The sequence below is a fragment of the Polychytrium aggregatum genome (genome assembly GCF_025602895.1).
Source record: "Polychytrium aggregatum strain JEL109 chromosome Unknown BJ171scaffold_12, whole genome shotgun sequence".
NCBI lineage: Eukaryota > Fungi > Chytridiomycota > Chytridiomycetes > Polychytriales > Polychytrium > Polychytrium aggregatum.
Genome location: NW_026516214.1, coordinates 768733 through 788242, shown reverse-complemented (window position 1 = coordinate 788242; position 19510 = coordinate 768733). Strand labels below are relative to the sequence as shown.

At 57.1% G+C, this 19510-nt stretch overlaps 7 protein-coding genes across 7 annotated transcripts; 4 read left to right on the top strand and 3 right to left on the bottom strand.

Moving 5' to 3' along the window:
• Window positions 1-293: 293 nt before the first annotated feature.
• On the bottom strand, window positions 294-2834 carry BJ171DRAFT_499060 (uncharacterized protein). The gene is made up of 8 exons (XM_053110433.1): window positions 2771-2834; window positions 2581-2682; window positions 2372-2407; window positions 1556-2200; window positions 1275-1415; window positions 1084-1154; window positions 857-966; window positions 294-657 (listed from the first exon to the last, which is right to left on the bottom strand). Exons 1-8 carry the CDS (start codon window positions 2790-2792, stop codon window positions 471-473), a joined length of 1314 nt encoding a protein of 437 aa, XP_052968273.1. The 5' UTR covers window positions 2793-2834; the 3' UTR covers window positions 294-470.
• A 647-nt stretch (window positions 2835-3481) lies between these two features.
• Window positions 3482-7426, top strand: BJ171DRAFT_42768 (gamma-glutamyltranspeptidase). Its single transcript, XM_053107819.1, has 15 exons — window positions 3482-3691; window positions 3879-3938; window positions 4013-4184; window positions 4317-4496; window positions 4633-4729; window positions 4839-5143; window positions 5282-5365; window positions 5524-5584; window positions 5745-5894; window positions 6141-6194; window positions 6283-6348; window positions 6490-6759; window positions 6883-6945; window positions 7061-7133; window positions 7267-7426. Exons 1-15 carry the CDS (start codon window positions 3595-3597, stop codon window positions 7308-7310), a joined length of 1776 nt encoding a protein of 591 aa, XP_052968272.1. The 5' UTR covers window positions 3482-3594; the 3' UTR covers window positions 7311-7426.
• BJ171DRAFT_499052 (arginyl-tRNA--protein transferase 1-like protein) lies at window positions 7111-10380 on the bottom strand. Its single transcript, XM_053110432.1, has 7 exons — window positions 9534-10380; window positions 9310-9388; window positions 9030-9173; window positions 8571-8802; window positions 8412-8482; window positions 7867-8067; window positions 7111-7641 (listed from the first exon to the last, which is right to left on the bottom strand). Exons 1-7 carry the CDS (start codon window positions 10079-10081, stop codon window positions 7543-7545), a joined length of 1374 nt encoding a protein of 457 aa, XP_052968271.1. The 5' UTR covers window positions 10082-10380; the 3' UTR covers window positions 7111-7542.
• Window positions 10205-12122, top strand: BJ171DRAFT_42790 (ubiquitin fusion degradation protein UFD1-domain-containing protein). Its single transcript, XM_053107831.1, has 3 exons — window positions 10205-11210; window positions 11294-11660; window positions 11876-12122. The coding sequence occupies exons 1-3, from the start codon at window positions 10342-10344 to the stop codon at window positions 11972-11974; spliced, it is 1335 nt and encodes a 444-aa protein (XP_052968270.1). The 5' UTR covers window positions 10205-10341; the 3' UTR covers window positions 11975-12122.
• Window positions 12123-13783: 1661 nt separating this feature from the next.
• BJ171DRAFT_597858 (ubiquitin-conjugating enzyme/RWD-like protein) lies at window positions 13784-15205 on the top strand. The gene is made up of 6 exons (XM_053114786.1): window positions 13784-13855; window positions 13983-14052; window positions 14230-14328; window positions 14496-14584; window positions 14725-14872; window positions 15022-15205. The coding sequence occupies exons 1-6, from the start codon at window positions 13829-13831 to the stop codon at window positions 15129-15131; spliced, it is 543 nt and encodes a 180-aa protein (XP_052968269.1). The 5' UTR covers window positions 13784-13828; the 3' UTR covers window positions 15132-15205.
• A 206-nt stretch (window positions 15206-15411) lies between these two features.
• BJ171DRAFT_499049 (acyl-CoA N-acyltransferase) lies at window positions 15412-17650 on the top strand. Its single transcript, XM_053110431.1, has 10 exons — window positions 15412-15670; window positions 15868-15930; window positions 16064-16097; window positions 16287-16383; window positions 16547-16562; window positions 16683-16728; window positions 16813-16862; window positions 17024-17029; window positions 17124-17179; window positions 17273-17650. Exons 1-10 carry the CDS (start codon window positions 15538-15540, stop codon window positions 17351-17353), a joined length of 582 nt encoding a protein of 193 aa, XP_052968268.1. The 5' UTR covers window positions 15412-15537; the 3' UTR covers window positions 17354-17650.
• Window positions 17268-19171, bottom strand: BJ171DRAFT_612770 (uncharacterized protein; the record flags this gene model as incomplete). Its single annotated transcript, XM_053115297.1, has 7 exons — window positions 17268-17780; window positions 17892-18017; window positions 18115-18209; window positions 18355-18450; window positions 18682-18712; window positions 18875-18951; window positions 19041-19171. 7 exons carry the CDS (start codon window positions 19169-19171, stop codon window positions 17629-17631), a joined length of 708 nt encoding a protein of 235 aa, XP_052968267.1. The 3' UTR covers window positions 17268-17628.
• Window positions 19172-19510: the final 339 nt, after the last annotated feature.

The following is a 19510-nucleotide window of genomic DNA, read 5'->3' as shown; positions in this document are numbered from 1 at the left end:
GTCGCAGTGCAGCGATGCGGAAATCGAGGGTGCTGTGCTTGGCCATGATTGCGATGAGTGGGTGGGTGTATTCAGATCACAGAAAAAAGCCCTGTCATGGCTCAACGGGGTGTCCCATTTCATTTTGGAAACGCTGTATGTGCTGGTTGCAGTGGCGAAAGTCCGCAACCTCCCTCGATGTGTCTGAAGATGCACAAGTCGGTCAGTGAGGCCGTCATTGTCCTCCTCACCAAGCAGTCCCCACACCAGTGTCCAGCGACACCGTCCCCGAGCGCCTGGGCACAACATTGCAGTCAAGGTCTCTCTATGGATGTATATATTACGGTTGTTTTTCGCACGCTGGTCGTGGACGGGTCAGCAGGGTCGAATGCGAGCAGTTGATGTGTCTCGTGTGGATCCATGTCCCTGACACGAACCCGAGCGACGCAAGGCTCCGGCGGTCTACCTCCTCCCTTCCAGAGTCAACAGGCTCAATGGCGATCCAGAAAGTCCGAGAGCTTGACTGTGCTGACAACCCGGACCTCGTCGTCGGTTCCAAGGACGGTTCGAAGCTTGATCTGCTCGGGCACGCCGTCGTGGTTGACATGGCGGAAGAAGCATGAGGTTCCAAAGGGACAGGTCCCGTCTCCAAAATTGTAGTGCTTGCAGTCGATGGACCTATCGGGCGATGTATATCACATAGAGACATGGAGACATGGAGGTTTCGAAGCAGTAGAAAGAGCCCAGCCGTCGTCAGCATGCAGATATGCATAAGCGTACGCCTCAGGTCATTATATTTGCCACGCCACCGCCCATGCCACTCGCTGCGTTGCTGGCAGATGGCTGGGGTTGCCGAGACTGCTCCAAAGATACATACCTCAACTTGGTTTTGTAGTCTTCGATTACCTGCTGCTTCTCTTCCGCATCCGTGATCCATACTGCCGACGGCACCACGAAATGCGTCACGGTCCGGCATATGGGACATGTCTGCATCAAGAAACGTGTGGGAAAAGGTGAGTCGATTGGTGAGGGATAGATCTGTGGCAGTCGAGGGCTATAAAAGGTGCCGGCCGCATCTTGGCAGCGCTTTCTCCTCGGGCTTACCTTTGCTGTGTCCATGCGCTCGTTCTGGCGCCACTGGCGGATGCATCCCAGACACACGCAGTGCTCACAGTCTGGTCATTCAATACCAAATCCAGCTCATGTCAGCAGCGGACCAATGCGTCATTCAAAGCACGAATAAGCCGGGATCCGAGCCAATTCCAATAGAAACAAGAACAAAATACCAAACTTACTCAGAAGCCCAAACCGCGGGTCACGCTTGGACAAGACCGGCTCCATACAAACGACACATTCCATGTCCTCGCTGTTTCGGAGGGATGCTTCCGTCTTGGACTCCAGCACCTTTGATTCACGGCATTTCTGGATGTGCTCCTCTGATATCGAGGCACAGTGCTTGTGAGTGAACGCTCACCCGCAAATCCAGGAGCCAAATCCAGGAGCCAAATCCAGGAGGCAAATCCAGGTGTGCGGGGATTTGTCCAGGGCCCGAGTCTGCGCCTAAAGAGCGACTCACCTTCGTGTTGCTCAGGCGAATGAAACGGATCCAGCACACACTTTCCGCAGCTGGGACACTCGAGGCCGTGGATGTATCTGCACTTGTCTCCGTACCGACAGGCTCCTTGCATCGCAAACGGGCAGAGAACCATGGCCTCGAAGGCCACGGTGCCGCTTGGCACGGCATTTCCAGGGAGAGAAACAGGCGCATTCTGAAGTCGTGGCTTGGTAGGGCTCTTGACATACGTGCTCTCGATGGCAGCCATCTTTGCGATTTGTGAGTATGAGAGCTTGTCGGAGGGATCGGGTTCTTCGCTCCAGCTCGAACCCTTGGACGACGCCGAAAAACACAGCTGCTCCATAGGTGTCATCAGGTCGTTCAGCGATGACGGCAAGATGGCATGTTCGACGTACTCGTCCTCCTGGAACTGAGTCCGCAGTGTGTCCAGAGCATGGAACAGAGGGACTGCATCGCTCGGAAGCATCGAAGCCATCTCGAGACTTGACTGGGGAGCGAACGGCGGGCTTGCAGCCATGGATACCGGCGACAGTGCCCCCCGGCCCGAGCTGGGAGGTGGAGTCGAAGGTGTTCGGGTCTTGGGTGGCCGCGAGCTGGACGGGCTTGCCGCCTGCTGAGGTTTCGGCTTGACATGGGGGAGTGCGCCTGGACAGGAGCGACACAGGGTCAGCCGGACAGGCCCCGGTCCCGATTGCCGCCGAGACGTCGGCCAAGCCCATCGGAGGGCATACTGGGGACACTGGCAGAAGCACCTATCTTGGCCGCCTCGATCCGCGGCTTATGCTGGAGAAGGGAAGCGATAGGGCAGCAACTTACAATTTGCACCATATCGGCAGTTACCCATCAGATAGTCTTTGATGCCATCACGGGTTGGATCATACGCAGAGATACAGCGATTAGCGGGTTGTGGGAGACTGATCGAAGCTGACAGCCGACCTGGGTCAGGCTTGCCCAGGGTGCAGCCTGACCTGCTCCGACCAAAGACGGGACGGCCGGCCGAACCGGTGCAAGCGACGGTGACCTACACTGACAGACAAGAGAGTCGGCGGATACGTCCCGCTTGTGGGAGAACTTGCATTTTGATCCAGCTCGACACGATCCGAGCAAATAGAACTTGCACGGGATCGCTGGCAAGGGCAGGGAGGGCGGACGCTGGGGTTAGGAGGCCGGAGCTGGACGGGCCTGCGGTCCGGCTGGGGCTTGCTCTGGACCTACCCTTGGGGTCGGTTGAGGACATCCCGGAGGAGGCCGTCGGGCTCTGGAACAGGCAGAGGCGATGGGCGGAGCAAGGAACAGAAATGCGTCTGCGGCGGCTGCGACGGATGGCGAACGGGGCCGTCATGTGACCGGACACATGGGATGGCGTTGGTTTGGGCGTGGGGCAGTGGATGTGTAGGATGCGAAGGATGTGTAGGATGCGAAGGATGTGTAGGATGTGTAGGATGTGTAGGATGTGTAGGATGCGAAGGATGTGTAGGATGTGTAGGATGGGTATGGTATATGCATGGGATATACCGTATATTATATGCATGGGGTGTATATATGATGTGAAATGCATCAGGTGCGCAATGGATCTGATGCGAAATGCATTAGATGCATCCACGGGATGTATGGCATCATCAGAGCGACGGCCGAACAGATCCATGGCAGCACCGCTGCGTATTGTCTGGATGCGTGTGCAGTCCGGATGCGTGTGATCCGGCTGCTGATCGATCTGCCCGCTTTCGACGGAGTGGCTCTTGTTTGCCACCGCATTCTGCTGTCGAACGAGCCGGATGCCCATCCCGCCCGGCCGTGGATCCGGTGTATAAATCTGGCCTCGCCGGCCTCGAAAGCAAGCCCGCCGCCCTGGTTTCCCAGACATGTCGCAGGCGAAACGCCCCTCCGAGGTGAGAGCCGTGCTTCTCGGTCTCTGCACCAGCGGCTTGCCCTTTGTGTCGTCACCAGTTGCTGCCTCTGCTCCTGGCCTCTTCAGCCTGCCGTGCTCACCCGCTCGCTCCCCATCGCACCAGTCAACCCCGCTGCTGAACGACTCTGTCATGGCGCTTCCGATCCGACGCCTGCTCTGCCTGGGCGACAGGAGATTCATGCGCCTGCGACTCCGATCGATCGTCCTCGTCGTCCTTGTCGTCGTCGGTATGACCCGCTGTCGGCACCGGACTAGATCGGATTCGTGCCCAGGGCCAACCCCGTCCACACCAGCAGGCGCTGCGGCATCCCGACAAGCGATGCCGCCTTTACTGACCCTTTCCAAACAATCCGCTAATGCTCCCTTTCCTATCGCGCTGCCACCAATACTCTCTGCGATTCGCATCAACGACAGTTGGCACGACCCTCTTTACCTCGTTCGATATCTCTAAGCGATCCAACCCCCAGCCCCGAGGTTGGTCAGCCAAAACGGATCTGCCTGGGCACTCAGCCCGTTCTCCTCTGATACGGCGCTAATCCCGAATATAGTCTCCACCCCAGGCTTGGTTGTGGCCCGCAACGGTGCTGTTTCAAGCGAAAATGGAATCTGCAGCGAGATCGGCGTCGAGGTCCTCAAAGACGGCGGATCGGCCGTTGATGCGGCCGTTGCTACTGGATTTTGTATCGGAGTGACCAATTCATACTCCTCTGGCATTGGAGGGTAAGTGGATGCTCTCGATGGTGAGACCCTGGCCGCCGAGCGAGTGGGTGTGTGTTGGCTGTGTTTGTCATGCTCGAGTGGACTTCCGCCAACTGGTGGTCTGATTATGCTTTGAACCCCAATAATCGACAGCGGTGGATTCATGGTCGTTCGCCAGCCCAACGGCAACTCGTCGTTCTTGGACTTTCGTGAGCAAGCTCCTGGTGCCGCGACCGAGGATATGTTCACCCAAGATCCAAAACTCGCCCAGGTTGGAGGCCTAGCCGTGGGTGTTCCAGGAGAGCCCATGGGCTACCATGAGGCCCACAGACGGTAGGTCGGCAGTCCTCATGCATGGCTGAGCCAATGGGGAATCGTTGGGCTGTCCGTGCCTCGTGCGGCTCGGTTGTCTCGCATGCTCTGCGCATCCTGGCTGTTTTGCGTGGCTTATATCTCATATGCCTCCCAGATATGGCAAGCTGCCTTGGAAGCGTCTGGTTCAGCCTGCTGCTGACCTGTGCATCGAGGGCTGGACCGTCTCCCCGCTGCTTGCCCAGAGGATTGCGGTAAGGACATGCCGGGTTGTGCATCCCCAGCGTCGTATTGCTCACGCTGTCGAACCGCACCAGCAATCTAAACTGTATCCGTCTGTGATATCACTCATTTAACCAACAGACTGCTGAGCCGTGGCTGCTGAAGGATCCGGCATTCTCTGCAGTCTTTGCTCCCAACGGCACTGGTCTCAAGGAAGGGCAGCACATCAAGCGGGTGACCCTCGGCAAGACGCTACAGATCATAGCCGACGAAGGTGTCGACTCATTCTATCGTGGCTCGATTGCCCACAGCCTCGTCAAGACCGTCCAGGGCGCCGGTGGAATACTGACGCTTGAGGATCTGGCAAACTACCGTGTGCATGTCAACGAGACTGTGGTCGGATACTACCATGGTCGCAAGGTCATCACTGGCCCGCCTCCATCGAGGTTCGTGTCTGTGCTGACGTCCAAGATCTGAACACGCCTTTACAGGGACAACGAAAGCCTCGATTGATCCTGAGTCTGATGCTCGTTGCGATTTCGATACTGGCTCTGACGCTGGCTCTGATCCTCGGCCACACACAGCGGTGCTGTCTTTATCACCATCATGAACATCCTGGAGGGATACGATCTGCGCGGAGAAGGCCTTACCCTACTTAACTACCATAGGTGAGCATTCTGTCTCTGGTACCCGGCTCGGCGCTGTGCAGCAGAATCGCCATCGCCATCGCGGTTGTCGGCTGTTGGTGCCATTATCGGCATTGCGCGTCGTCGTGCCAAACCGTGCGAGCGTCTGCAGCGACTGACGAGCATTCTTTGGCACCCAGGATCATCGAGGCGTTCAAATATGCGTATGCTCAACGAGGTTTTTACGGTGATCCTGCCGATGTTAGTAGCGATGTTTTTTTCGTGGCTGGAGGCTGTATTCGATTTCAAGAGCGGCATCAGCAGCATTAGCAGGCTCTCCACAAAGCATGGCAGTGGAGCCATAGCGCCTTGAGACCTCCGATTCTGACAGGGCTCATCTGTGGGGGGGGGGATCTCCCAGGCCGTGTTCTCCAATATCACGAGTATCATGCACAAGTTCATCGACAAGGACCTGGCGGCAGCCTACCGACACAATACCTCGGACGACCACACCTTCAACGACATCCAGCACTACCAGCCTGAATATTACATCAAGGATAACCACGGAACTGTATGGGACCCCCGCACTGCTGCTGTTGCTGTTGCTGTTGCTGTTGCTGTTGCTGTTGCTGTTGCTGTTGCTGTTGCTGTTGCTGTTGCTGTTGCTGTTGCTGTTGCTGTTGCTGTTGCTGTTGCTGTTGCTGTTGCTGTTGCTGTTGCTGTTGCTGTTGCTGTTGCTGTTGCTGTTGCTGTTGCTGTTCAGTTCCAGTCGATGACCGCCCCTCGACTGATGCCTCTCGCTTCTTACATGCATTAGATGCACGTTTCGGTCTTGACGGCCGATGGTTCGGCTGTCAGCCTGACATCAACAGTAAGTGTGCTCATGGATCTTGCTGTCTGTGCCGGCCCGCGAGCCCCGGTGGTTATGTGCAAGACTGATTGCTCTTTGCTTGTCACAGGTCAATCTTATCTTTGGCGCTCGGTTGATGGACCCCGAAACCGGTATCATTCTGAACGACGAGATGGTGAGTGGCCTGCTGTCGATCCCGACCAAAACCAGGCCGATGGGGGCAAGACAATTGCTCAACACACAAACTGCCTTCTGGATCGGGCCTCTGGTAGTCCTGACGATACCTGGACACTCTTCCCGCACCTCATGGGGCCAGGATGATTTTTCCATTCCCGGTGTCTCGAATGCGTTCGGCCTCGCTCCGTCGCCGTACAACTTCATCAAGCCCGGAAAGAGAATGACTTCGTCTTCGGTCCCAGCCATCATTGAGCGTGACGGCGAGGTCGAGCTCGTCGTCGGCGCCTCAGGTGGCAGTATGATTCCGACGGCCAGCATGTGGACTACACTTTGCACGCTTGAGTTTGGCATGGACCCGCTGGAGGCCCTGCGACTGCCTCGCATCCATCACCAGCTGTTTCCAAACCTGGTGAGTCTCTGGAACATACACATCCAGTGTCCCGCCTCTCTCTCTCTCTCTCTCGATGCCGAGCCGGAAAGAGCGATCCCACTCAATTGATATGTCGTTTCCCCCCGCTCTTCATCGAACCAGGCGTCGCTGGAGTACAGCGTTGACCCAGCAATCGAAAGATCACTCATCAGCCGCGGTCACAACGTAAGATAGCATATCCAAATCTAACACAATTCCGAGGCAGTTGTCGCGCTACAATGGCTGACTCAGCAGAGCCCACAATCTCCGCCCCATCTGTTTGGAAATGCACTGAATTCAGGTTACTCGCTTGGCTCCATCGGCGTTCACCGGGGTGTCCGTGGTGAAGAAACTAAAGGACGGAACTATCCAAGGTAAACCGGATTTAAGCATCGCGGGCCGCTGACGTTCTCCTCGCCTCCGGAGAGCCGCGTACTGAGCACAGGGTCTCTACAACCGAGTGGCCGCTGACCCGACTTCTTCATGCGTTGCCCTTGCCCATTCCAGCGGCGGCCGATCCACGCAAAGGAGGGCTGGCGGCAGGCTATTAGATCCCTTGGTTTCCCAAACAAAGTCGTGGTGACCCGCTCGATGGTACAGGGGACAAACGAATACGATTCGCATGGACGAGGAAGCCAACGGCTCAGATGCAGGGGTGGCTTGGTACTCTCCCTCAGATCGATAGTTGTGTATCCGTTTTTGGGAGTGCCGACAAGCCAATGATCAGACAAGGATGAGGCCAAAGGGATGATCATTGACAAATACAAGAGAATCGTTTGGCTACTAGATGTTGAGCGCAATGCTCTGAAGAGTGTCTTCTCCGACCAAGACATAAAGCTCCTTGATTTTAGCGATATCATCATTGTAGAATCGATACACGCGCTGCCAAGTGAGGGAGAATGGCCGAGCTGTTAAACGGGCAGCACCAACGAAAGTTGGCACGATCACAGCGTTGGACCAGACACATGCGAGCGCAACCGAGCAGTTTCGACAGCGATATAGAACTGCCTTCGGTACCAAGAATGGCTGCAACTGCGATTGCGAGAGGCGACGCAAACAGAGAGCGAAGTGCGAGGCCAGCAGAGCCGCAGTCGATGTGATAAATACCCTTAGCTGGACAATCTCTCGGCCGGTGTGAACCCACAGATCCATAATATCGCTGTCTTTGACGGCGCTGGCTTGCTTCTCCGAAAGCGGTCGCACGGTTTGGCCTTCGGGGTCGGCTTTCAGCGACTCGGAAAACGAAACCCGTTTGTTTTGGTCGAGGAGCTTGGCGCACTTTTCGTAGGGGTACCACTTGTAATCGTCCTGTCGAGTGGATATATCGAGACGAGAGCGCATTTGTTCGTCATTGGCGCAAGCAACACCACATTCCCTCTCTGTGTTGGATGCAAGTCGTCAACGCAGATCACGACGCTCCGCTTTCCAACCCAGGAGAATCGGCACAGTCGTCGCAAGGGTCATGCCCGAACAGTGCCATGGGACTGCATCACCGGACAGTATTCGAAGAGTGCCATGTGGCTCCGTTGCAAAACACATCCCGTAGCAACGTCAATCGCCCCCCCCCCCGAGTTGTCTCGGAAGCATCGATTCGAGGGGCAAATACAATGTTGCGCTTGCCATCGTCGCCACGCAGCATGCGGCAGGCTTACATGGCACAACAGATACGAGGGTCTGTACTGGGCCTTGTAGCGCATCTGAGGGCAGCTGTGGATGTAGTATCCTTGATGAACGAACCGAGTGTCAGTCGTATACATTGGCGGCTCCTGTTTGTCCTGCGCATACCGCACCACCCAGCCCAAGACGTTTACCCATGTAGTAGTACTTGAGATCGGGCAGGACCTGTGAGAGGGACTGGGCAAACATGACCTCACGGATGGCTCCGTAGACCCCGAGGGAGAGGAACGACATGTCCGGATCATACATAAAGTACACACTCGAGACGCATTTTGGCAGAATGTCGATGACGCCAACGGCGATCAGCTTGTCATCCAAATAGTACTTTTGATGGAAGCCACCGTAGCTTAACGAGCGTCCTTGAGCCTGGAACGCATTTCAAGCAAAAGCGAAGGCATGAGAATCGCACCGCTGCCCTGGACAGACAGAGTGCTCGAGAACGCATCGGCTCACGCACAGCCAAGGCTAATCGACGGACTTTGGGTCGTCTCACATGGAGACGGCGCTTGGTCCAAGCAACTCGGCGATGCGGCGGCAACAGAGCCAGGAGACTTATCCACAGACAAATCGATCGCGCAAGTGCACTCGCTTACCTTTGGAAACGGGTTGTCGACCAGGAAGCTGATGTACGATGACGGATCGTCGAACTTGGAGGGCGGATCTTTGTGGACCCGGGTCTGATACTTTGCAAAGAGCTCGAACGTCTCCTGCTCGAACTTGGCCGGCACCAGCTCGACCTTATAGAATGAAACGCAAATATGGAACAGTGGGCAGGACGGGTGAGTCCCAAACGGCTGGCAAGACGACAGCTACAGTTGGTGGTCGTTGCAGATTGGGCGGGCTGCTCCGCGGTTGTCGGCGGTTCAGACGCACCCTCAGCTGGTGTGTTGACCCAGCTTCGATCTCCTTGAATAGGTCGTTCAGCTTCTTTGTATTGACGGCATTTTCGGCTCTGCAAGAGACGGCAGTTGTCCGGAGCCGGTGTGAGGCGAGAGCGTTGTCGGATCCGCAAACAAGATTGATCGCGATGATTGGATTGTCGTCTCGTCGCTGAAAGATGCCACCGACACACAGGCTCGATGCAGCGCTTTGCCTACCTTGGGGCAGCATCGGGATGTTCGTGCTGGCTTTGCATCTTGGTGGCCTTGAGTTGCTTCAGCAGCTTCTTGTTCGGGCCGGGGAGCTCGGCGCTGTAGAGCTCGATGGGTTCGTCTTGGGCTGGGGCGACCAGCACTTCGGGCTTGGTGCCGGCCGCAGGACTCGACTGATCGGGCTGGTCCGGATGGGTCAAATGCGATGCGGGGTCATCTTCGCCGGCCTCTTCCGCAGACGGCTTGTCTCCGGGCTTGGTGTTGAGGTATCGTCTCATTTTCCGGAGGGTTTTCTTCTGGCTCTTGGAGGGGCTGAACTCGGCCACATCCACTCGGATGGTATAGCAGGGACAACAGGTCATCAGTGGATCGGGGATATAGAGGTACTGACCGCTGCGACGCCAGCCTCGATCGATGAGAGCTTGGTAGGCATGCGGTGCGAGCGAGAATGCCCACATGCCGCAGGAGGCGCTCGAACGAGTGCCGCTGTGGCAGTAACCACAGCTGCTTGTGTCGGAGCCGCAGATACGAGTGACTGAGGTCGGGGAGGCCATGGTGGCAGGCTGACGTCGAGGGAAAAGCGATTCAGCGAGGACGCAAGGCTGGGAGGTTGAGCAGGCCGCAGACGGACTTGGTCTGTGGGGGGCGATCTGGGCGCAAGGGAAGCCGACGGACGGCCGAGGGTTTTGAGTTTCCTGTTGTGGGCCGCCAGCAGCAGAAGAATGCCGAACGGGTATCAAGCAGATGGGCGCCGGGATGATATCCGAGGAATGCCGAGCGGGTATCAAGCGGATACCGGACGCATGCCGAGCCGATGCTGATCCGGCCCGGCGCTGAGAACGGCCATCGCCCTGCCGGGGTATCGGCTTTGGACTCGCGGGGTATTCGTCGTCTCGGTCGAGCCAGGGCCGCCCCCTGGTGCAAACGGCATTCGAAATCCTCGATTGGGCCCCTCTGCGCTGCGTCGTCGTCGTCCCGCATCTGCACTCACATCTGCGTCTCGCCGCCGCTGCCGGCACTGCATCGACTCTGCATCGCATCTGCATCTCACCGTCGCCATCGCCATCGCCATCGCTATCGCCATCGCCGTACTCCTCCTCTCGCCATGAGTCGCTCGCATGCAAGATCCCCATCTCCGTCTTCATCCGACGACGACGACGACGGTTCACCCTACCAAATCACCGAACCGCCAGCGCCTGCCCTCGCCCCGGTGATTCCGTTCTGGTCGCAGGAGTATACGCTCTCTGCCTCTGCCTCACTCAAGGGCGACCGCATCCGTCTATGCTCCAGCGCCCTCCACGAGCTGCTGCAGCTGACATCCGAGACTGCGGTTCCGCCTGTGGTTCTGCCGTCGCCGACCACCTTTGAACTCCAGTCGACCGATCACCGCCGAATCAAGGTCTATGCCACCGTCGAAGAATACACGGCCGACGAGGACCAGATCCAGGTACCGCTGTCGATATGGGAGGCCTTTGTGCCTTCGCAAAGCAGCGCTCCAACATCGACCCCAGCTCGATCGGAGCTGGAGCCTGGCCCTGCCGACAATGTCTCCCGCTCGGACGACCCGATGCAAACCGATCACCCTGCAGCGAGCGTCCGTGTCAAGCTCGTTGAGCTGCCCAAGTGCATATGGGCTCGCATCGCACCAATGGAGCCGGATTACCTCGAGATTGCAAATATGAGGTAGGTGAGGCTCGAGAGAAGAAATCCGCAATTCGAGCATGGGGCCACATGCTAATCGCATCGTGGAACCGTTCTATCTGCAGAGCCACCCTGGAGACCTACTTCCGCAAGTTCCAGACCACCGTCACAAAGGGCGAGATTCTGCGGGTGCCCCACATCAACCCCAAGACCAAGCAGCTCAAGGAACATGGGTTCATTGTGGCGGATCTCAAGCCGGCTGACGCCTGTCTCTGTCTTAATACCGACATGGAGGTCGACATTGCCCCGTTGGATGCCTCCATTGCCGAAGAAGCAGTGCGCCTCAAGTTCACCACCAATATCGGCCCGGTCCGCTCCGACAACTCTGGCAGGAATCAGGTGCTGTACCCAGACACAGATGCCCAACATCCCACCGAGCTCAAGGCTGTCGTTGAGGGGGCTGTTCAGAAAGGCCGCTATATGCACTACTCGGTAAGATGTCATGGAAAGGAATGCTGGCGATGCTTTCTATCGCCAACTCGAGCAATCTTGGGCGGACTGCACGGTCTGTCCCAGATTCGGTCTTGCCGTCTTGAACTATTCTGACGCTGTCGACAATGCTGGCCCGCCACGCCGCCTGTTATCGTTCGTGCAGGTCAAAACATCACCGTCCCACCGCATGTACCGGATATCTGTCGACACTGCAGACAACTGCGACTGTGATCTCTATGTATCGCTCATTCAGGAGCATCCCACGAGCCTCGATCATTCTGCCTACAATGTCGACAGAGGAACATCGGTATTGAACGTGCCAATGGATTCGGTCGAAGGCTCACCGTTTATCCATATAGGAGTCTACGGCTACGAGGGCGCCACCAGTCGATACCGACTCACCGTACGAGCCCAGACCTCAATCGGCGATCCTGAACAGGGCACCTCCAGCTTGGACAGGCAAGCGACAGAAGCTGCTGCTTCGACAGAGCCGCTGACAGAATGCAGCAACTGCAAGACCAGGGTGCCCACCCGGAGCTACCCGATGCATCAAATCTTTTGCGAGCGAAACAATGTGCTGTGTCCGAGGTGCAACAAGGTCTTCCAGAAGTCACAGATTGCCAGTCACTGGCACTGTGAGCTTTGTGAGATGGTGAGGCCACATCTGCGCTTCTAGAATGTAGTGGAATTGTGCTCTGTTGGTGCGAATGGGTTTGTGCTGTCGGCAGTATCAGACTCCCGGAGATACCAATGCTTCAGTGATCTCACACAAGGACCTCGTCATTCCTCTAACAACGCATCCGTCCCTCTGCGTAGGCTGGGTCTGTAGCAGACAGAGCAAAACACCTCGACCTGGCACATTCGCCGCTCGTCTGTGAATGCGGACGGGAGCTCGCCCTTGACCAAGTGGCCGGACATCGCCGAAGCGACTGTCCTGAGCGTATCATCTCGTGTCGGTACTGCCATTTGCATGTCAAGGCAGGGCCGAAGCCGACGCTCGCCAAGGACATTCTTATGAACCTTACCTCGCACGAGGGCGAATGCGGCTCGCGCACGATTCAGTGCACAAAATGCCAGCGCAATGTCCAGCTCAAAGACATCCAGACCCACCACGCCATGCACCAGAACGAGCGCAACTACCAGAAAATCTTTCAGCTGTGCAGCAACCAGAACTGCGCCAATCCCCTGAACGACCAGTTTCCGAACCAGATGAAGCTGTGCACGGCCTGCTTCAAGCCCTTCTGGAGCCCACGAAACGATCCGGGAAACCAAAAGCTCACTCAAAAGATTGTGCAGACATACCACGGGCAGCTTACGAGCGGATGCGGCAACGCCTTCTGCCAAAACAAGGTAAACCACATCGCATTGCATCGTATCGCATTGCATTGGAGGTGAGCGCTTGACGAGCGGTTATGATAGATGCGCTTTTGGTGGCGAGCCGTACTGCCCAATCGCTGATATTCGCTCCGGCCGGCTTCTCTGCATGCGCAGTACTGCAAAACCAACCCAAGTCCAGAGAGCGCGGCCGTTACCGACGCCAACGAAGCGGCTCTCCTTGCAATCGAACTGGCCAAAAAGTCGTTTCTCTTCAGTGCACAGAATCCAGTCTACTATCTCTGCGTGAGCGACGCTGCCGTCCATCAACGACGCATGCTCGCCACCCAGCTGGAGCCTCTTGGATACACTGCAGCCTGGTGCGTCAAGGGCCTGATGGAGGGCAAGGACAACCCGGATCAGGCGCTGCAGTGGCTCGAGGCACACGGCCCGCTGCCCAAAGGCCGTTGATCTGTTGCGCCGTGGGATGGCGCGACCCACGCCGGGGGACATTCACACTCGCCTGCCCGTAGCTTTGGTCCTGAATACAGCTCGTCCGCTGCCTCTGCTGAGCGTTGGCGAAGACCGCCCTGGTCGAGTGTGGTCGCTGCAGCTTCTGCTGATGCCAACAGCACGACAGCGCAACGGCACCGGTCTCGCTTTTGACACCCTTGTCGCACACTCGTGTCGCACGCGGTTCCAAAAAAAGGCACGGCGGTCCCGTGAGCGAGGCTGTCCACGTGTCCGAAGCCCCAGACGGCCGTGCCTTCCGCCATCCAAGCGTGCCGAGAGCGGCCCAGCACCGTCCAGACTTCATCGCAGGCTCCCCGCATCCCACAACCGACATACCAGCCATGAAGGGTATTTTGAGTCTCAGAAAGGTAGCGCCCGTGCACATCTGCTGCTGCCATGCGCATCTCCTCCCGTCGATCGCTGCTCCTGCTCGGAGTGGCGTCGTATTTTCCAACCCAGCGACGCTCACTCGTTTGGCCACCCCCTCGACCTCAGGCCAAGGAGGGTGCTTCTCCAGCCGCGACAAAGTCCAAGATTCCGGCTGCCCAGCTCCGAATCCAGAAAGGTTGGTACCGATCTGTCGTTCTCTAAGGCTTGAGGGCGGCATATGTTTGGCCAGTTCGGAGGAACACAGCGATCGGTTATGGGCCAGTTCGTGCCAAGGCGGCAGCGACGACAACGGCGACGGTGGTGGGGTTCAGGGTGCTAAGTCATTCCCTTGCACATATTCTCTCCCCGGTAGATTTGGGTGATATCGAGCAGATCCCGAGAACCATGAAACTGGTATTCCCGGATCCGAACGACCTCTTCAATAGCGAGTTGACAATCGCTCCTGACGAAGGTAAGGCGGAAATGCCACGGAGGCAGAGCTGCTGCTGGACAAGCTCCTGTGATCCCGATCGACAGCAGCCCGCTACAACGGTGGCGGCCGCAGGACCTGGACCGTTAGGCCGAACGACGAATGCCACCTGCCTCCTCCTGATAACACCCTGCCTGATCGCTGCCCAGGATTCTACCGGGGGGGCATCTTCAGGTTCTCGTTCAAGATCAACACAAACTATCCCCATGAACCGCCAAAAGTTCTCTGCTTGTCCAAGGTGCGTTGTCCGTTCTGATGGTAGCGCTCTGCCGTGCACCTCGGCTGCACGGGGCTGGCTGGTTTCGTCGACCAGCGCCGACTGCCACATTTGTCACCGACATCGGGAGTGCTCATCTTTGCCGCCCCACCTCGACTCAGATCTACCACCCCAACATCGATCTCGACGGAAACGTCTGCCTAAACATTCTCCGTGAGGACTGGAAGCCCGTGCTCAACATCAACGCAGTGCTGGTAGGGCTCCAGTATCTGTTCCTGGAGCCGAATGCCGACGATCCGTTGAACAAGGGTAAGCGGCGATTATGCCATGCACGATCCTGCTGTACCTCTGACGAAGCAGCAGCAGCCTGCCGCTGGGCGGGGCCGTAAGCAACAGGTCCTCGTCCTTGGTCAGTATGACTAATGCCCTCGAACGCATCCTATCGGCGACAATGACAGAGGCTGCCGAGGTCCTGCGCGCCAACCGTACTGTTTTCGAAAATAACGTCCGCCGAGCCATGAACGGACAGTCTGTGGATGGTGTACAATACGACCGGGTCGCGATATGAGATGGCAGCTCCGATGCAAGCGATGAGCAGATCTGCGGCTCACCCCGATCAATAAACGAACGCCTTGTCAGCCACTCGCCCGCCCCCGTTGGATTGGCAGTGTGTGCTTGCATGCTCCAGCAGGACAGCCGGCCGGCAGCGAACATTCGCAGCGAAGCGCATGAGCCTCCGAGCGCATGGATACACTTGGAGCGGTTCGAGTTGGATGGCTCCGGATCGCCCTGGATGGTGGCTGTGGGAAGTGCGCGGGAAGTGTGTGGTGTGCGGCCCGATTGGCCACGGCCGATCGGCGTCGGAGTCGGAGCCTGGGTGACGACGTCCTCGGCTCAAAATCCCCCTTCCCGAGCCCACCGAATGCCCTTCTCTGTTCTCTCCCGAACACGTTCCCTTCTGCGCTGCTGGAAATATGGCCACCTCTGCCAACCACCCCGTCAACTCAGACCTGCTCTTCTGCCCGCGCCTGATCCCGGCAAGCCAGCAGCAGGCACTGCCCGATGGATTCGCGGTTCGCCCGCTCTCCATCAAGGACTACGACAAAGGTGCGAGATCCACCGCTCTGCCAGGTCGAATGATGCCGCTCGGAGTCGATAAGATGATGTGTGCAGCAGTCGGTGCTCTCTAGCACCTTATTGCATCGGATCTCTGGTGGCAGCCACTCGCTGCTTGACACAGAGGTGCACCGGGCAACCCCATGCACACCGTCTCTCATCTGAGCAAGTACTCTTGCTCCTCGCAGGTTTCCTCCAGGCTCTCTCGCAGCTAACCACTGTCGGCGATCTCACCAAGGAACAGTTTGTCGGTGGGTTGATGTCCGTGGCATGCATATGCCCCTATGCATTCCCGTTGGCCTTTGACGCAGCTCGTTTCGGATGCGCCTGGCGAGTCGTCGCTGCCGATTGACCCATCCAAATCGCCTTGGACCACACACCCAGATCGATTCTCGTATCTCAAGGCCCACAACCACGAGTATGGAAAATCGGCCCAGCCCGTCGTCATTCGTAGTTCTGGATGCACTCAAAGATGTGCCAGCATTGATATGACCGGCGACGAGTCGAGTCCGTGCTGTGTTTCGCCCATGCTGCCAATGCCACGCTGCTACACCCATTGGCGGCTCATCCTCGATATACTAAAGAACCCGTATCCACTTCCTCGCAGATATTTCACCATAGTCATCGAAGACGTCAAGAAGAGTCTGATCATTGCCGCCGGCACCGTGTTTGTCGAGCGCAAGTTTGTCCACAATACCGGTCTGGTGAGTCGACGACGAGGGCGAGAGAGAATGCTCATCCCGGCCGCAGCCGGTGCGGAGAGGGTGGAGGCGATGCACATGTGAGGGCGTCCGCCGGCACCGCCAATCTGCCGGAACCGCCTTGGCTCATCCCGAAACCACAAACTCCCCATCCGGCGTTGCTCAGGTCGGCCATATTGAAGGTAATTGGCGCATGGGAATGGGGTCGGTTGGCAAGCACGCGCTCGGGCCGGATGTCAGGACAACAACGGGCTGGACGGCCCGGCCAGTATCTCTTGCTCAAACAGCCCCACGCCTTCCAGACATTGTCACCCTCCAGACATACCGAGGACTGAACTTGGGAAAGCGGTAAGTCGCGCAACATAAGGCTGTTGTGGAGGATCCCCAGACGTCCCGCCCAAACAAGCGAAGCTAAGCGAGTCTGCGCTCCAGTATCATCGAGACGCTCAAGGACATTGGCAAGGGCCGTGGGTGCTATAAAGGTAAACCCGATGCAGCCGATGGACCGGGGAAAGCAAAGCATGTCTCGGCATTCGTCCGGATGGTGGTGCTTGGCGCTATTGATCTTCTGCTGCTGCTGCTGCTGCTGCTTGGGGATGAGCGTTGGGCATTATCAGCACACTCACGTTCAGTCTCTTTACAGTCATCTGTAAGTAGACCGATCAAGAATGATCACCGAAAGCACGCGAATGAGGATCGTGCAAGCGTGCTTCTCACCTGCATTTGCTGAATCTGGTTGATAGTGGACTGCAGTGACAAGAACATACCCTTCTACGAGAAGTGCGGTTTTGTTCACAAGGTTAGGTTTGTCTACGCACGGTCGCAGCTCAGTCCTGGATGAAGGAGCTTGTGAACGTACTCTGATCCAACGGATTCAACCATGCTCCGACAGGAATACGAGATGGTCTGGTACATCGACGAATCCAAGAACACACCTGCCGCCGCCAAGCCTATCGTCAAGTCCAAGCTCTGAGGGAAGGTACCAGACCTGCACCATACACTCGGATGGGGGCAGCAGCTTATAGTGACGAATTATGCTGATAAAAAGCCATGACAATAAACGAATACTGGCGGAGGCGAGCGCAATGCGTGCTATACGAGTGGAATGCGTGCAATACGAGTGGAATGCGCGCTGTGATCCCGCAGGAAAATACTACAAGAGTCAGGTCGTTTGTGCATACAGCTTGTTCGGAGAGTCATGTTTCGTTCGGCGCAAACTTACAGTGTGCTGCAACCCAATGAAACACATCATCTCTTCTGAACAAAGTCCCACTGTAGCTGGACCATATCGTACACTCGATCGAGAGCGACCGAGTTGGTTGGATCGTTTTCTTGGATGCCAGTCTCATGGAGTCCTCCAATGTTCACTCGAGGCGCGTGGTGTTGCTGTCGTCCATTCTCTGGCGTGTATCATGGGCGACCGCTGATGTCGTGTATATTCAGGACTCAAGAGAGGTAAACATTGGTCTCAAGCTCAGGTGCCTCGTCTCATTTTGTGAATGCTGCGATACTCTGCTCTTCGCGCTCGCGATTCTCGGTATAGGCTTGATAGGCATTACAAATGACGGTGTCAAATTCGGCTTTGGTCTGCTCGTCGAGAGTGGTCGAGGTGACATTCAGCTTGGAAAGCTTGCCGGCTGCGGACAGCAAGTAGGTGTCAATAGCATTCGCCGGTGGTCAGACACCCGTCGCTAGCGGCAGAACAAGGATCTGAGAATGCGACGAGGCGCTCACCTAGCTTCATCTTGGCACCTTTCTGGGACGGACTCATCATCTTGTGGGCAAATACGGCAATCTGGGAGTCCTTCATGAACGAAAAGAAATTGTACCTGTCTCCCCAGGGCCGGACAGCGAGCGGTCATTCCTCTGGTATATCCATGAGCGGCGCTGTAGACGTTGTCGTCTCGACAAACCAAACCCACATTGCTCTGCCTGCGTATGCAAGACGTTGGGATCGACAGCCATACTACTGACCATGTTTCAACCTCCTTTTCTTGCTTCGAGTCCGGCGAGAACAGAATCACGGCGCCGTGGGCTGTGTTGGCCACCGCTGGCCAGCACGGATAGAATCTGAGCAGATATCGATAAGGCGGTATTTCAGCTCGCCTCGATGGAACGCTTTGGTTTGACTCCGATTCATATCACGCCCAGCGACTGCTCCCAAGCGACTTCGACACCAAGCTTGGATCTTGGTTGCATTGTGCGCTGGAAAGCAGCGCTGTGAACGCGTGGGACCATGTTTCTGGAGAGCTGGCCGAGACAAGAGAGCGAGTGCGTACGAAGACGGTGCACTGATCTTACTTTGGATCGCCGCTGCAGTCCCAGAGCTCAACTGGAGGGATGGGCCGGGTCGCATGAGATTTGAGGGGGGGGGTGCAAGAGGCGAGTAAGCGTCCTGGTCAGTTCCGCCGGCTCGCCATGGCCGACTCTCAACGCAGCATGGCCTCAAATTGCTGCACACAGACATATCTCAGCCCAGAAACCCGTTGCTCACCCGACACAATTGTTTCCTTGCTCTTGCTGTTGGTCTTTTTGGAATCGAGCACGATCTTGCGCTCAAACTCTAGAATCCTGCGGATCGACGCAACGGCATTCAGCTGGCCCGTGTCTCTCGTATACGAAGCCGATGCTTGCTCCACGGCTGGGACCAACAGTCGTACCTGACGCCCTCGGTTGGGTGATACTGCGAGCTGTTCAGCGACTCGGAGAGCTCGGCCAAGTAGTTGCAGAGGGCCGTCTTGCCTGATCGCGGCGGACCGACGACAAAGATAGTGAGCTTGATCGACGACATGGTGGAATGATGGGATGGTGGAATGATGGGATGGTGGGATAGAGGACAGCGACGGCTGGGACTATGAGCGGCAGGCAGACCTAGTTTCGATCACACGGCCGCCGCCCCGAGAGGACTGCCTGGTCAAGCTCGGCCTCGATGGCGGGCTGGGGATGTCTGCCGGGACCGAGGCCGTGCGAAAGTGCTCTTCGTCGGCGATGCCATCCGAGCCTGCATTCCAGGCCGCCCTTCTCCAGCCAACAGCGGCGGGCAGCAATCCTTGCCCTTGGCCTGGTGCCTCGCTGTGCGCAAACCACCCGTGGGAGTTTTTGCTGCGGCTCGTCCAAGCGGGTGCATTCA